Source organism: Pelmatolapia mariae, linkage group LG1 (assembly GCF_036321145.2).
Source record: "Pelmatolapia mariae isolate MD_Pm_ZW linkage group LG1, Pm_UMD_F_2, whole genome shotgun sequence".
Lineage (NCBI taxonomy): Eukaryota > Metazoa > Chordata > Actinopteri > Cichliformes > Cichlidae > Pelmatolapia > Pelmatolapia mariae.
In genome coordinates, this window is record NC_086227.1 from 35,251,235 (window position 1) to 35,265,242 (window position 14,008).

Sequence of the window (14,008 nt, forward strand, 5' to 3'; positions counted from 1 at the left end):
GTACACTAATAATGGTCTAGCATTTAATTTTGACAAGTCAGCCTTGTTCCTTTGATTCATCTAAAGGTGCAAATTTCAGCAGCTACATTAATGGTGCGTCATGTCCCAAGCAGACCTACTGTGGTTTTCTGTCTATTCCTCTTAATATTTCTAATAAAGCCCTTTCTTTGTTCCTTGTTGTGCATCATCTCTTTCGTCTGAGATTTCTTTCCAACATGCTTGTTTACACCCTTCATAAACAAAATGCATTATGCATTGAAATGTTAGATTCTGCGAATGCCTTAAATGACAGCCGAAAAATGTGAATCCGCAAAGAGAGACCTTTTTGCGCCAATGTCTGCTACATCAAAAGGAGACAGGTGTAGGTCGGATGTATCCAGCCCATTCTTGAACATGGCCCACATTTTGGGGATCATCCACAAAAAGACTGAAAATGATATTAAACCTGCATTATCTACAGCGTGGGACCTGGACAAGACAAAAAAAAAAGAAAAAAATAAAGAAAAATAAATGAGTACTGTACAAGGAAGACATTCTATATCAAAGAAAGTAACTTTTATTTGGTAGACAGGTTACATTTAGCAATTTCTCTTTCATCAGTGAAACTGACTCTGGTGAGGAACAGCGGAAGGGTATAAGGGTCTGCATGCTCCGTCGGTATTTTCCAAATGGGCAAGGATGGGGTATTTCCCTGATGTCATTATCTGTATCTTCTGAGGCAAGAGACACAGGTCCCAACTGGATCTCATCTTCTCCCTAAAGAGTCAGAAAAACAAAGACAGACCGAAAGGCGTAAAAGCTGAGTCCAAGTAACAATCTGGAAACAAACAAACAAGGGGGAAAAAAAAAAAAAGAGAAAGAGAGAGAAGAAACAGTCATCTAAACTAACAATTAATTGCACTTCCTAATTACAATTTTAGTTGATATGGAAACATGATCAGAAAACATAAAATGAACTACCTCGTCATGTCCTAAACAACCAAAATTAATCAAACTGACACAAGTGAAATTGTTTAAACATTTTCCAAGCAGGGAAAAAAAAAGTGAATACCTATTTTTATTTATACTACATGCAAATCAAACAGCTGATCATCATTTTATTCCGCCATGCTCTCCTTTTGATTTAATTTTATCCCTTCATTCATTCATTCATATGCAAGCAGCCCCTCCCCGGCGACGTAAGCAAAACCCAAAGAACTTTACCGCATATGGAGCTACCAACTTGTGAGGAATAAATAAGAGGCTGCTCAGGTCGATGACACGTAGCACACCAGATTTCTCAGTTTACTGGTGTTTAGTTTTTGCTCAGCTCGGTGTTGTGCCAAAACACCGGGCCTGTTCTAAAAACCAAGCTCATCGCTACCAAAACGTCTCTTCATTACGCGGCTTCACCAAAACCACCAACTTTCAGGACGCTGGTTCACGACTCAGCAAATCAACGCAGGTTTTCCCAATTTAGCCGCGAGCACGTTCACACAAAGGGGGTCGCTGCCCGCAGGACATAACCAATCACGAACAGGGACAGGATCAGAAAACTTTCAGAAAATTAGAATTACAGGCCCGCAGATTAAAAGCACTAGTTGCTGCAAAAAAACAAAATAAAATTAAAAAAAAAAAAACCACCACAAATACCATTTCGAAATAGTCACATAAGAAATAAATCAGAGTACACCCCAATCATGCACATTTCCATCGATTTTAAATGCAGTTAAGGAGCTTGTCGAAGCCGTTGTCTTGGCAATAAAGCACTAGTAAGTGTAATTACAGGAACAACTCCATTATTTAGATGTATTCTTGCAATTTTTCCTTATGCAATGCATCTTTAGTTTCAATATTCCAATAAAGAAATTCTTCAAACTGCGGCCTTCTTGTTGTAAGCAACAGGTTGTCTACAAGACTTCAGTGCGCTTTTAGGGTCACGCTCGTGCAAAAATCAAAGGGATAACACGGTCGCTCAAGACCTCTTACCCCCCACACAACCAAGTCCGCAGGATGCTCCACACGTGCCGACGCCATCTTCCGTGAGAGGTGATTGGTCAGTAGGCGGCGCTTTTATACTAATCGATCGATCTGCAGAGAAGGTTTGGTAATAAGGCTGCCTTATCTATGAGCTACGTGGTCTTTAAAGCTATGTAGACTTTTGCAACAGACAAGTGACTTTGGGAGGGATGTATCATCAGCTTCTTATATTTGCCAGTTTTGTTGATATTAGGCAGCAGAATAGTCAGATTTTTAAAACATAGTAACTAGTAAGAAAAAGGATTATTCTAAGTTTGGATTGACTGATCGGGATAGAATAATCCCTGAGGGCTGCTCATGGATGGAGGCCATCAAATGAAACATAGATGTGAGACGACAAGTGCGGCTTACCATGACTCAAGTCCAGCCATAAAGAAAAGGAATAACTGAGAAAAAAAATCTCCTTTATTATTAACATGGTATCTGAAGGGTCAGTACATTGCTGTTCGTGTAATGAAAATACAACTGCAAGTCCAGAACAAGGTCTTTAAAAAGTCTGTAAATAACAGGTATATATGCACGTTTCTACATGAAAAAAAAAACAAGTTTACTCTTTTATTAATATATTTTGTGCCCTTTAGTCGTTTTAATTTTGTGGGATTAAAACAGTGTCCGGAAAGCATGTCTCATTCATTGTATAAAATATAGACCCGCAAATACATGACAGTAAAAAATGCTGTTACTACATTTGTCCAGCAGATGGCAACCTTCACTTAGCAACAAAAAAGTCATAACCACAGAGGGCCACTTGCAACTCTCCACTATCCTGTATGGAACTATACTTTGCATGTTTTATAAAACCCTGAGAATAATAATTTAAAAAATACAAATATATGCAAAAATATACAAAAGTCATTCACTTCTAGAAATGAAAGTTATCCAAGACGCTTTTCTTTCCATCACTATTGCCCAAGCCAAGTCTTCCTCACCAATTTGGCTATGTTAAGTGAATACTGTTTCTGTCCATGTATTGCAAATATTTCCATCCACCAGACAGATTTCAGGTATCACTCAGATAGAACAACAAACTGACACAAAGGCAAGTTGCTGGATGTCTGCAGGCTGACATGATGACTATAACAAGTTGACAGTTATCTGAATAGTCTATTTTGAGCAGACAGGCACACCTGCAGGTTATTGCTCTAGGATTTCAGCAATAGAAATCCAGCCCATGCTTGTGCTGCTGCTGCTGGGAGGATGTAGTGATCTCATCTGGAGCATGAGCAGGCCAACTGTGGAGGTCCCCAGTGAGTTTGGAATCCAAAAGAGTCTCCCTCATCTGTTGGTTCTCCCTTGTTGCTGCCTCCCACACCACCTCCAGCTCTTCCTCTATCTCCCTGCAGGTGCGAAGAGAGGAGACAAGAAAACGAGTCAGACGATCCATTTGTCCATCATTCTACATATTTGATAAGTTACAGTGTTGTGAAATAGCAATAAAGTTACACAATACCAACTGGAATTGTGTAAACTGAATTTAAACCCCTTGGCAGCTAAAGTGGGCACACAGGTCTGATCACTCCCACCCCTGCTCAATCAAATCATCACCATTTTTAGAAACATGGATTTGGCTTACATTTGTCAGGAGCAGGAGGAATCTGAATTTTGTCACAACACACCTAGATGATCTTCAGATTTTCATAGTTGAACTGTTTGGATGACAATGCTCAGGATTTTCTATGAGTCTGTTGTGGCGAGTGCCGTACTTTATGCTGTTTCATGCTGGGGCAGCAGGTTGAGGATCGCAGATGCCAACAGACTCAATAAACCAATCAGTTACTGGCCAGTAACACTGTGGGGGTGGAGCTGGCGTCAGAGAAGCGGATGTTGTCCTTGATAAGGACAATGCTGGACAATACCTCCAACCCACTCCATGACGTACTGGCCAGTCACAGGAGCACAGTCAGTGAGAGACTGAGATTAGTCAAATGCACCACTGAACGACACAGGAAATCACTCCTGCCTGAGGCCATCTCTCTGTACAGTTCCTCTATCTAAAGCACAAGTACACACTGCAATAGTTGCACACCATTAATATCGCATCCTCTACAGCAATAATAAAAAGTCAAAATGATAAGAGGGGCACCTCAGTGTCAACTGTATACATTTAATTTTAGTATAATAGCATATAATAGTATAGTAGTGTAATATACTGGGAGATTTGTAATTAGAGCTTTTTTGCTATATTTTGTACCTTTGTAATATATTGTATTATTTTATTTAACTTGGTTAGGTACTGTGTCCTGGAGCAACTGTGACAACATAATGTCCTCCAGGATTAATAAAATATTCTGATTTTGAATGTTGGGCTGCTTTGCTCCTTTTGTTATGACTTGCCGTCACTGTAAGTAACTTGAAATCTGCTCTCTGAAGATCCTAAAGATAATCCCATGTCATGAGTGCAACCGGTGCAGCATGACAAAAACGTGTTTTAAAAAAAGATTTTAAAAGAGGTTAAAGAATTTCTACGCCTAAAATCCTCAGCTATGGAATTGAGTAGTCTTGACTACAAAAGCTTAGCTGTAGTGACTAAAAAACCCCAGAAACAAAGCCATGCCAAAAGATCTCAAGCAGCAACAACGTCATATGGAGTCAGCATTTCATTGATCTAGGCAGGCACCAGAGTGTGTAGGGCTTTAGAAACCAGCAATAAAATCTTAAAATCAATTCTAAAACTAACAGTTAATAATAATAATAATAACTTTATTTATAAAGCGCTTTCAAACAAAGTGCTGTACAGCTATTTGAAACTAAAATTATAAATAAATAAAAGTGATACAAGTAAAAAACACAATACAAGTTAAAAACAGTAAGAATTTAAAAACTAGAAGGCGGGAGGTTGTTCCACAGAAACGGGACACAAAAAGAAAAAGCTCGCTCTTCAACTGTCTTTTTTCTGTCTCTAGGAACCTTTAGAAGGCCAGAGTGCTGAGACCGTAGAGCACGGGATGGAACATAAAGGTGTAAAAGGTCGGAGAGGTATGAAGGTGCCAATCCATTTAAAGCCTTGTAGGTGAGCAGCAGGACCTTAAAATCTGCTCGAACCTGACAAGGTAGCCAATGCAGAGATCTCAGTGCAGGGGTAATGTGCTCAAATTTCCCAGTTCTTGTTAAAATGCGAGCAGCTGCATTTTGCACCATCTGTAGACCTCTAAAACTTTTCTTTGGTAGCCCAGAAAGAAGAGCATTACAATAATCAATACGTGAAGACACAAATGCATGGACAAGAACCTCTGCAGTGTCGCTTGACAAAATTTGTCTGATTTTGGCTATGTTCCTCAAATCATAAAAGGTGGTCTTTGTTATCTCTTTTACATGAGACTCAAAGGAGAGCACCATGTCAAACCACACGCCCAGGTTTTTTACCTTGTCCGTGCAATTTATGACATTGTCTCAATTTTCAAGATGAAATTTTGGGACAAGTGCTGAAATTTTTGTGGTCATTGAAGGCCATTGATGGTCACTATTTTTCTTCGTGTTAAAACTCTGGTAGCGACATTTTGAATGACCTGCATTCTGTGTATGCTGAAGCCTGAATAAAGTCCACTATGGTAATCAAGTCTGAAACAAATGAGAGGATGGATGACCCATTCTAAATCGGACTGTGACAGGAATGGCTGAATTTTTTCCATGTGTCTAAGAAGAATGAAACAGAATTGCATGATATTAGATGCCTGTATATTAAACAAGAGCTCGGAGTCTTTTAGGTTTTGAGCCTCTTTGCAGACACAAAGCTCAGACTAGAAGAGAGTTCAATACTATTTCTAGAGGAGGAAGGTGTAATTATAATTATTTCAGTCCTGGAGTCACTCAGCTTAAAAAACAACAACCACATTCAGAAAGAACTTTGAATCTCTGTGAGATCAGCATGAAATAAAGTCTTTTTCAGTTTTGCAGCATCAGTTTTCAATAAAATAATGACTAATTAAGTGAAGTGGAGTTGGCATTAAAGCAAGAAACTGAAGAATCAAGGAAAATGTTTAAATACAGTGAATAATGGCATGTTTGTATATAATAATAAGCAAGGAAGGGGCTTTTCTTTTCAAAAACACTATCCAAAACAGACTGTAGGTTTCTAACGTAAACCTGTCATCACCATCGCAGATAATGGTAACAACCTGGGGATGCAATGGCTGCGGCAACAGTCCGCTGCTGTCCTTACATCACTCTGGGTTGCTGGGAAGTGCATGCTTCATCTTCTTTCTCAATTATATCTAAAGTAGCGCCAGAGGCATTGTATATTATGATTGAAAAAGAGAAGCACGCATAGCACCCCATCAGAATGTAATAGAACAGAAATGCAGTTGTTGGTTTGGGTGAATTTCAGTGTAGGCACTCCAAAATGAAGAGTATACTGAGCAAATAGGAGTATGCATTAAGATCCATTGAGAATGTGTGGAAAATCACTGCTTTATAATAGAAAGGTTAGCTAAAAAGGTACCCCTATTGTTATAAATAAACATTAAGCAATACAAACTGCAGCTACTGAAAAGCTCATTAAGTTAAATGGGCACCTCTCCAAATTAGATAGAAAATGAAACCTTATGAGCTTTATGAACACAAGATTCACTGTGGGGATGTTAGTCAAGAACTAATTGAAAAAAATCCATCAGTCGTGTGTTTATGCATGTGTGTGTGAATGTATAAGCCTAAAGGTTAATGCCAGCAGTCATAACAGCAAGGGTTTAACATTCAGCTGATCACAACATTAACTGCTTACAATCCAAACAAACATGGGTATAATCTGAGGACTAAATGTCTTCCTGATCCATTAATGACAGCAACTGCAATCGATTGTACTGACAGTTTAAATAAGACTTTGATCCTTTTTAAAAAAATATATTCTACACATGAATGCCCAATTATTTATTCATGTGAGTGTAGCCTGCCATCTGATGTGCATTCTTAATGTCAGCAACAAGCCAGCAGTCAAATTAGAAATGTTACACAAACAACAGGTGATGTATTTGGTGTGGTATATTGACAGTGATCCTAGAGCTTGTCTAATGGAAAGAACTTACAGTAGGAAAAGAAAACCTGAGTTAAAAGATAACAAGATGTGACTCAAATTTTCTGAACATGTAACAGATATTAAAAAAAGCATAAAAACAAAAAACGACTAGATGCTGACCAGATCCATTTTTCTGTTGTTATACAAATATACATTAACTAGAGCAAACAGTTTTTAAAGGCTCAGCGCTGCAGTGATTGAGCATCAGGCTTTACGGCACTATAACTCTCTTCATTCTGTGATTCAGTAGCAAAAGTTTATAACCAGATTGACCTATAATTTGTTTAATAAACAGCCTCTGGTTGAACAGTCAGTTAATTAGACTGTGCTGATAATCAGGCGCTTTCGACAAACAAGCACGAGTTTTATAAACTTCATCACTTTCTGTGGCATCTGGTCGGACTTGGATTAGACATCACAAATCTCACAAGCACACAGAGTGCTACCTTCCTCAATTAGAGATTATAAATAAAATATTTAGCTTCTAAAATCAGTCTCCCTGAAGGCTTTAAATTGCATTGACCACAACACTTACCTCCATGTCAGTAGGGATTTTTTTTTTTTTTTTAGCTAGAGCAGACGAGCACTTCCTCATGAAATTAACTCACCAGGCACAATGCAGGAAAAAGTGGAGTGTTTCTAAATAAAGCAGCAATCACTCTGCTCGGCCAGGGTGTTATATTGCATTTAGATGATATGGTAATAACTGTCAGAGGGAGATGATTGTTGAAGGCTCAGATGTGGCAGCATTCACACATTCAACACTGAAACAAAACCATAAAATTGGACTTTTCTGAAGTATTTTTCCAGAACAACTTTTAAACACTCAAAGTACAGAAGACTTGTTTGCCTCATTAGCTCAGTGTGAGATGTGGTGACATTTGAGTTTGGTCACAGCACGGCTACAAAATGAGCAGTGCCAGTCCAAAAATGTAGATGTGGTCTGCCTGTAGTGAGGAAAAAAACATCCGAGTTCATTTCCCACCAACTGAGTTTGTTTTCTGTGCCCAGGGAAGTTACTCACTTCAGCCTTTATTATGTAGCTGTCAGGCTTCTTAGAAGAACCTACTCTAAATTGTTCTGCCTGACCATGATGTGAACAACAAAAATAAATAACCTCAATATTTCTTTAGCTCTTGGTTTGCTCTACCAAGCAGGACAGCTGTTTATGATTTGATTGATTTGATACAACATTTATTAAAGGAAATAAATACTGTCTTTATGAACCTTTACTTTCTTTAGATTTTGTTCATGTTATGCGATATTGTTGAAAATATGCACTTTAGATGCACCGATTAGACTCCTTTGTGCATTAGCTGTATTATGTTTAGATCTCTGTTTGAGCTTTAGGCAGGACGGTGGTGAAGCACTTTAATCTTAGCAAATGATCACAATTTCTGACAATCTCAATTGGAAAAAAAAAGTCAAACTAATACAAAGCAACTCAAGGTCTGCATCAGCAAATGAGTCAGAGTGTGTTCGGTTAAAAGTCGTAATGTAGAACTTGTGTATAAAGCAGGTGTGTATGGTCTCATGTTGTCTGTATCTTTTGCTGTTTTATCTAAGGAGCTTGTAAAGAAAAGCGTCTGGACTTCTATTCTATTCTAAGAAGTCCAGACGCTTTTCTTTACAAGCTCCTTAGACTACGATGACCTGGATGACTGAGAACCTTCACAGACATAACTGTTTTATCATATAGTTTCCGTTCCAGCTCTTACTAGAGTGTCTTTGCATGATTAACACCTCAAAAGGATCTTATCTTATATCTGGTCTCATATTAGGCCTTTGATTAGCAACTCAGTTCATTTTCTGCCTGAAACAAGCTCATGTAGCTATTCTCCCTTGAAGGCCACCCTTCCTTTAAGCCTGCTTTCTTCTGATAGGCTGCTCCTGACCAAAAAAAAGGTTTGAACTGCAAGTGGGTGGGGTTTCTGTGTTTCTGGGACGTGGATATCTCTTTCACTGACAGACAAGAGTAGACAAAAACTGCTGAAACAACACAACAGTTATAAAGGTATCTGCCTGTCTGATTGTGAGTGATGGAAAATTAAAAAAAAGAAAAAGAAAGAAAGAAAAGAAAGTGCAATAGGTCCCTTTTAAATCATGTTTCAGGCATTTTTTCTAAATTCCCAGCTGTGTGAGTTTCTTACTGATTGGTGACTTCTTACTTCTAGTTGACTACAGTTCTGGACAAATTTATGATCCTGGCGGTTCATCAAAAGCCTATATATTATAAAAGGCACACATAAAATTTTTATAATGACCAAATGGGCAATTTTAAAGGCAGGAAAAGAAAACCTCCAGACTGTAAATTTATCTTGAGAATATTAACTTGACTGTGAAGAAAAAAAATGATCTCATTCCTAATTAACAATGTTCCTCGGAGTGAATGACTTTTGCTAAAAAACACTTTGTCCTTTGCCTTCGGTGAGTAAAGACTCACATGTCTGCTAATTACCTCCAACCCAAACAGTTACCTGGGGCAACAGCTCTCACCGCTGCTTCCTATGAGGCTACTCACACAGAATAAAAAGATTAATCTTGATGCTACGACAGATGGAAAATTCAATAGGAGTGTGTATGTTTGGTGGGATAGCTGCAGGAGCCAAAAGCCACACAGATGCAGTCTGACCTATTGTATTTAGCAAGGCTTAGCAGTAGCTCTGCCATCCCAGCACACCTCCATTACAATAATAGCTTCAGTAAGCTGTTGCCACATCAGGATTTGGTCTGTTGCTCTGCAGCAGAACGTCTCACTCCTTACCTCCCCCATCCTGTCTCAGTCAGCGAAGACACTAACATCATTCTGAGTTATTCTGAGCTGTTGGGGATCATAAGGCAAATAAGGCAGAAAGACAGCTACAGGGAAAAACACTAGCATCTCTCCTTAATTATGACTTTAAGCAAGTATTTTGTCCTTAACTAAAGAGAAGTAAGTCACAGCAATGCAAATACATATTTAAATAAATACATTTTACTCATCCAGATAGATATAAGTTATAATTTTCCATTGATCATTAAAAATAAAATCAAACTATTATAACAAACACTGCAAACCAATTTAGAATTTACATTATTTTGTAACTGAAAACCAAAAAAAACAACAACTGAAGAAATGGCATCTTGGTGTTGGGTTGGGTTGAGGTCTACAAAAGGTTATGGTTTTCTATGTCAGCTACATGTACAGTTTGGACTACAAAAGTATCACTGCTGTGTGTCAGTAACAGTCCTCTTTCACTTCATGCTTAAGGCTGGAAAACAAATTGCAAGGAAAAGAAACTAGATTTAACATAGGTTCCTCTATAATGTTCACCCACCTGATGAGCCACTAAAAGCATAAACATCTTGGTCACTACATGATCCTCCTGAAATACACAGCACCTTTGTTCCCGGAACCATGTAACTCAAGAGGAACAGAGAACCAGCTATTATCCCCTCTGGTCCTTTACTCTGCTGGATAAAGCAGATTCAGAACCACTCGTGAACCTGATAATTAACTACTGCTAAAATATGTTTATCCACATTCTTGGGCATAGGCATTAATTATGCATGAGTCTCCAAGTGTGCACAACATTAACATAAAATAATGTCAGCAATTTACACTTCTCATTTTCCCACGAGTGAAAACAGGAGAGAATAATGCTGCATCAGACAAAAAATCTAACCGACTTTAGATTAGCTGTTGTAGTTCACCTGAACCTAAAGCTAAAACGATGCTTAAACTCAATTCAAAACGGAATCTATGGCTATTTTACAACATAGCATATGACAGCAAACTCAGTGTAAACCCATTTTCAGGCAATTCTTAATCTATTGCATCATTTCCAAACAATTATTCATCACTGAGCTCAAATCCACCCACTCAAAATCCTGAAAAACATGCTGAAAATATGTTTTATCAACAAACACCAAACATAGTGAGAGTAGATTATGCATTCAGGTCTTAGCTAGAACCCTGCAGAAAGAAATCAAACAAAAGCTGAAGTGTTTGTTGGGAGGAAGCTAGCTCTATAAGGACTGCTCTTCTATGTTCTGCTTTTTTGTGGCTGGATATGGCAAAGACAGGACTGCATTTAGAGGGGAAAAAAGTGATCTGAAGACTCAAACCCCTCCTGAGCTCCTGGAAGTCTCAGGCAATGCAGCTTCCCTGGAGGCTACGCAGAACTCAGCATGCAGGCGGTAATCACAACTTATCAGCATCTCTGCTGCTGTATCATGGGCAGAATACAAAGCAGTGGATCAGAGAGAAACGAATGAAGCAGAGATAGATTTTCTTCTGTTCAGTTCTGAGAAGTTTGTCTTCACCCTAGTCGATTCTTATTTAAATCGTCTCGTAATGCCCAAATGGAGAAGAAGGTACTTCTGGTTTTTTAAACCACCAAGATTTTACTCACCATCAGCTATTGCCACAATAACACATTTTATTCTGTGCCACCATTTGGAGGTCAGTCATAGATTCATTCACATGCACTCTGATGACTGGGTAAAGCTGACTCAAGGGTATCTGCAGTTAATCAAAGGCAGTGGTGCAGCGGTTTGTGGTGTGGTAAAGCCAGTAGGTTAGTAATGTCTGTGGTAATGTGTACGATTTGTCATTAAGATGCCCTCAGGGCAGACCAGGACAGGATCTTCTAACAATCTGATTAGCTTGCTTTCATTTGATAGCAGCAGCTGGCCCAGAGACTGAGCTAAAAACAGACTAACAGGGGAATAAAGGGGAAGCGATAGATTGTTTCAGGAGCATCAAAGTACAAAGACTCAGTGTTCACTGGGTGTCATACTACAACAGTCTAAAAAGAACCAAGAATATAGGATCAACTACTGTATACAGGAAATATTTACTGAATACAGAACGTAAAGTATGTGCTGACATGTTCTCAATCAAATAATATCATATTTACTGAAAATATATTGCTTCAGGCAGTATTCATGTGAATCCTGTTAAGAATCAGGTGCAATTTTTCCACCCTAAGCAGTCCAGCGTCTGTGAGCACTGCGTGCAACTGTAGGGTTGGTGGTAACGATGGAAGAAACTGCTGATCCTGAGGAGGGAGGGCTAACTCATTTTATGTGAAGGGAGGATTTTAGAACGGAGCTGTGTGATCTGCTGTTTCCACCACTTTACAGAATGTCCTGAACCCAGTGATGAAAGAGAAAAATGCACTGTACACATACATACACTGGACAGAACACAGAGATATACAATGACATAGGACACTGACGAGATTTTTTAAAAAAGTGATATTTAAAACCTTTTTTGGCTACTTGTGTTTACAGCTTGCTATGAAGTTGATACTATTTACTCTAGGTAGGGTAGGAGCGTGAGCAATTATCTTAGCAAAGAGATACAAACATCAGCAAAGGTATCAGCTTTAAACTAGAGTAATGGTCATGTCAACAAAATCACTGTAATGTAAACATTTACTGTCTTACTTTATCTTCTGAGGGGAATGCTTTTGGCTCTAAATGCTTCATTATACTTGCAAGAGAGCTAATAATGGTATCTGAGGGCCATGTGGCACTGAGCAGGCATCATAACGCAGGTCCACACGTTGTTAAACTACTGAGACCAGACTAAAATTAAAGATATATGGGGTCCAGAGAGTAATGTGGATCTGTGGACAAGGAATGTCTCAGTTATGGGTTATGACTTTTTTTTTTGAATGGAATACTTTTAATTGTGGACAGACCTACTGTCTGCACAAACATGCATGAGGAGACATGGCTGGCCCATAAAATTATGGCTCCAATATGGAAGCAGAAGAGTCAACAGTGAGGTAATGAACCTAGCAGAATGAAGTCTGGTTACAACCGTTTTATTGTCTTGAGTGGAAGAAGCACAGACAATTGAGTAATATAACTGGGTGTTCAATGCAGCGTCACCTATTCACATTGTAACATTATGTACACACCCCCAGAACAAAAAGCTATACAATAAATCAGTATTGCACTAAACAGTGTTTGCACCTTGCTCCATTTCCACAATGTCAGTGTTTTTCAGTGTACTGATAAGCCCTATTGCGACTTAAGAAATGATATTGCTTCTTTTCTTCAAATATTCGTGTGAATATTGTGTATGTCTGTGTTGTTATTCAGTGCTTTCTAATAAACGATTAAGTTTGATTATGTTTGATCTGGCACGACTGAGCAAATACAGATTTTGACTCGATTAATAACAGGGACACAGGGCCCGATGGGCGTCGTCACCGCCTCTGCTCTTCGTGTTGCTGCCATTTCACAGATCGGGAGGGCTGACACACACCCACACACACACACCATGAAACTTTGCCAAAAAAATAAAATAAAGTGGCCTCTGACAACTCTATCAACATATAAAAAGAAATATTATAAATACTTTTAGCATCTTCAGTTTAATAATTTAGGACTGAGTTAGGAGGAATATGTATTGAACAAAGAATTTCACAGTTGAGGAATAAACCTGTTGATGTAACTGCTAAATAAACTCAAAGAAAATCTTTCACTTTTCTGTATGGCAATTCCTTCTTTTTTATAGCCTAGGCTACGTGAATACTTGAAAAACTTAAAAGTGATCTGTTTGCCTACACACGTCTTCTCCTTCTGCCTCTACGAGCACCTGCATACACACTTTTGCCTCTCCCTGTCTTCACTCTTTTTCCCAAACCACAGATACACAAATCATCTTTTCCTCCTCCTCGTCCTCCTCCTTCTCCTCCCATTCATGCATTCTCTCCCTTTCCTCCTCCCTTTTCCTGCCCTCTTGCCTTCTAACATTTCTCCTCCTCCCCCCCTCTCTCTCTCTCTCTCTCTCTCTCTCTCCCTTCTCCTCACACCCCTCCTACCGTTTGGACTGCAGCAGTTTCTCCTCTGCCTCCTGTCTTTCTCTCAGCAGCGTCTGCAGGTGAAGGATCTCCCTCTGGTAAGACACTGTCCTCCCCTCCACCGCCTCCTCCAACGCTGCCAGTCTGGTTGACGCCTGGCTCCGGTACACCTGCACATACA

At 39.1% G+C, this 14,008-nt stretch overlaps 1 protein-coding gene across 3 annotated transcripts in view; it reads right to left on the reverse strand.

Moving 5' to 3' along the window:
- Positions 1 to 2,425: 2,425 nt before the first annotated feature.
- cep89 (centrosomal protein 89) overlaps positions 2,426 to 14,008 on the reverse strand; it is a 53,972-nt gene continuing 42,389 nt past the window's right edge. For all 3 annotated transcript variants that reach the window (XM_063468772.1, XM_063468684.1, XM_063468748.1), the window contains 2 exons: positions 13,849 to 13,997; positions 2,426 to 3,356 (listed from right to left, as the gene is read on the reverse strand). In XM_063468772.1, coding sequence (XP_063324842.1) covers positions 3,170 to 3,356; positions 13,849 to 13,997 — 336 coding nt within the window. In that variant the 3' untranslated portion in view covers positions 2,426 to 3,169. The remainder of the gene's footprint in view (positions 3,357 to 13,848; positions 13,998 to 14,008) is intronic.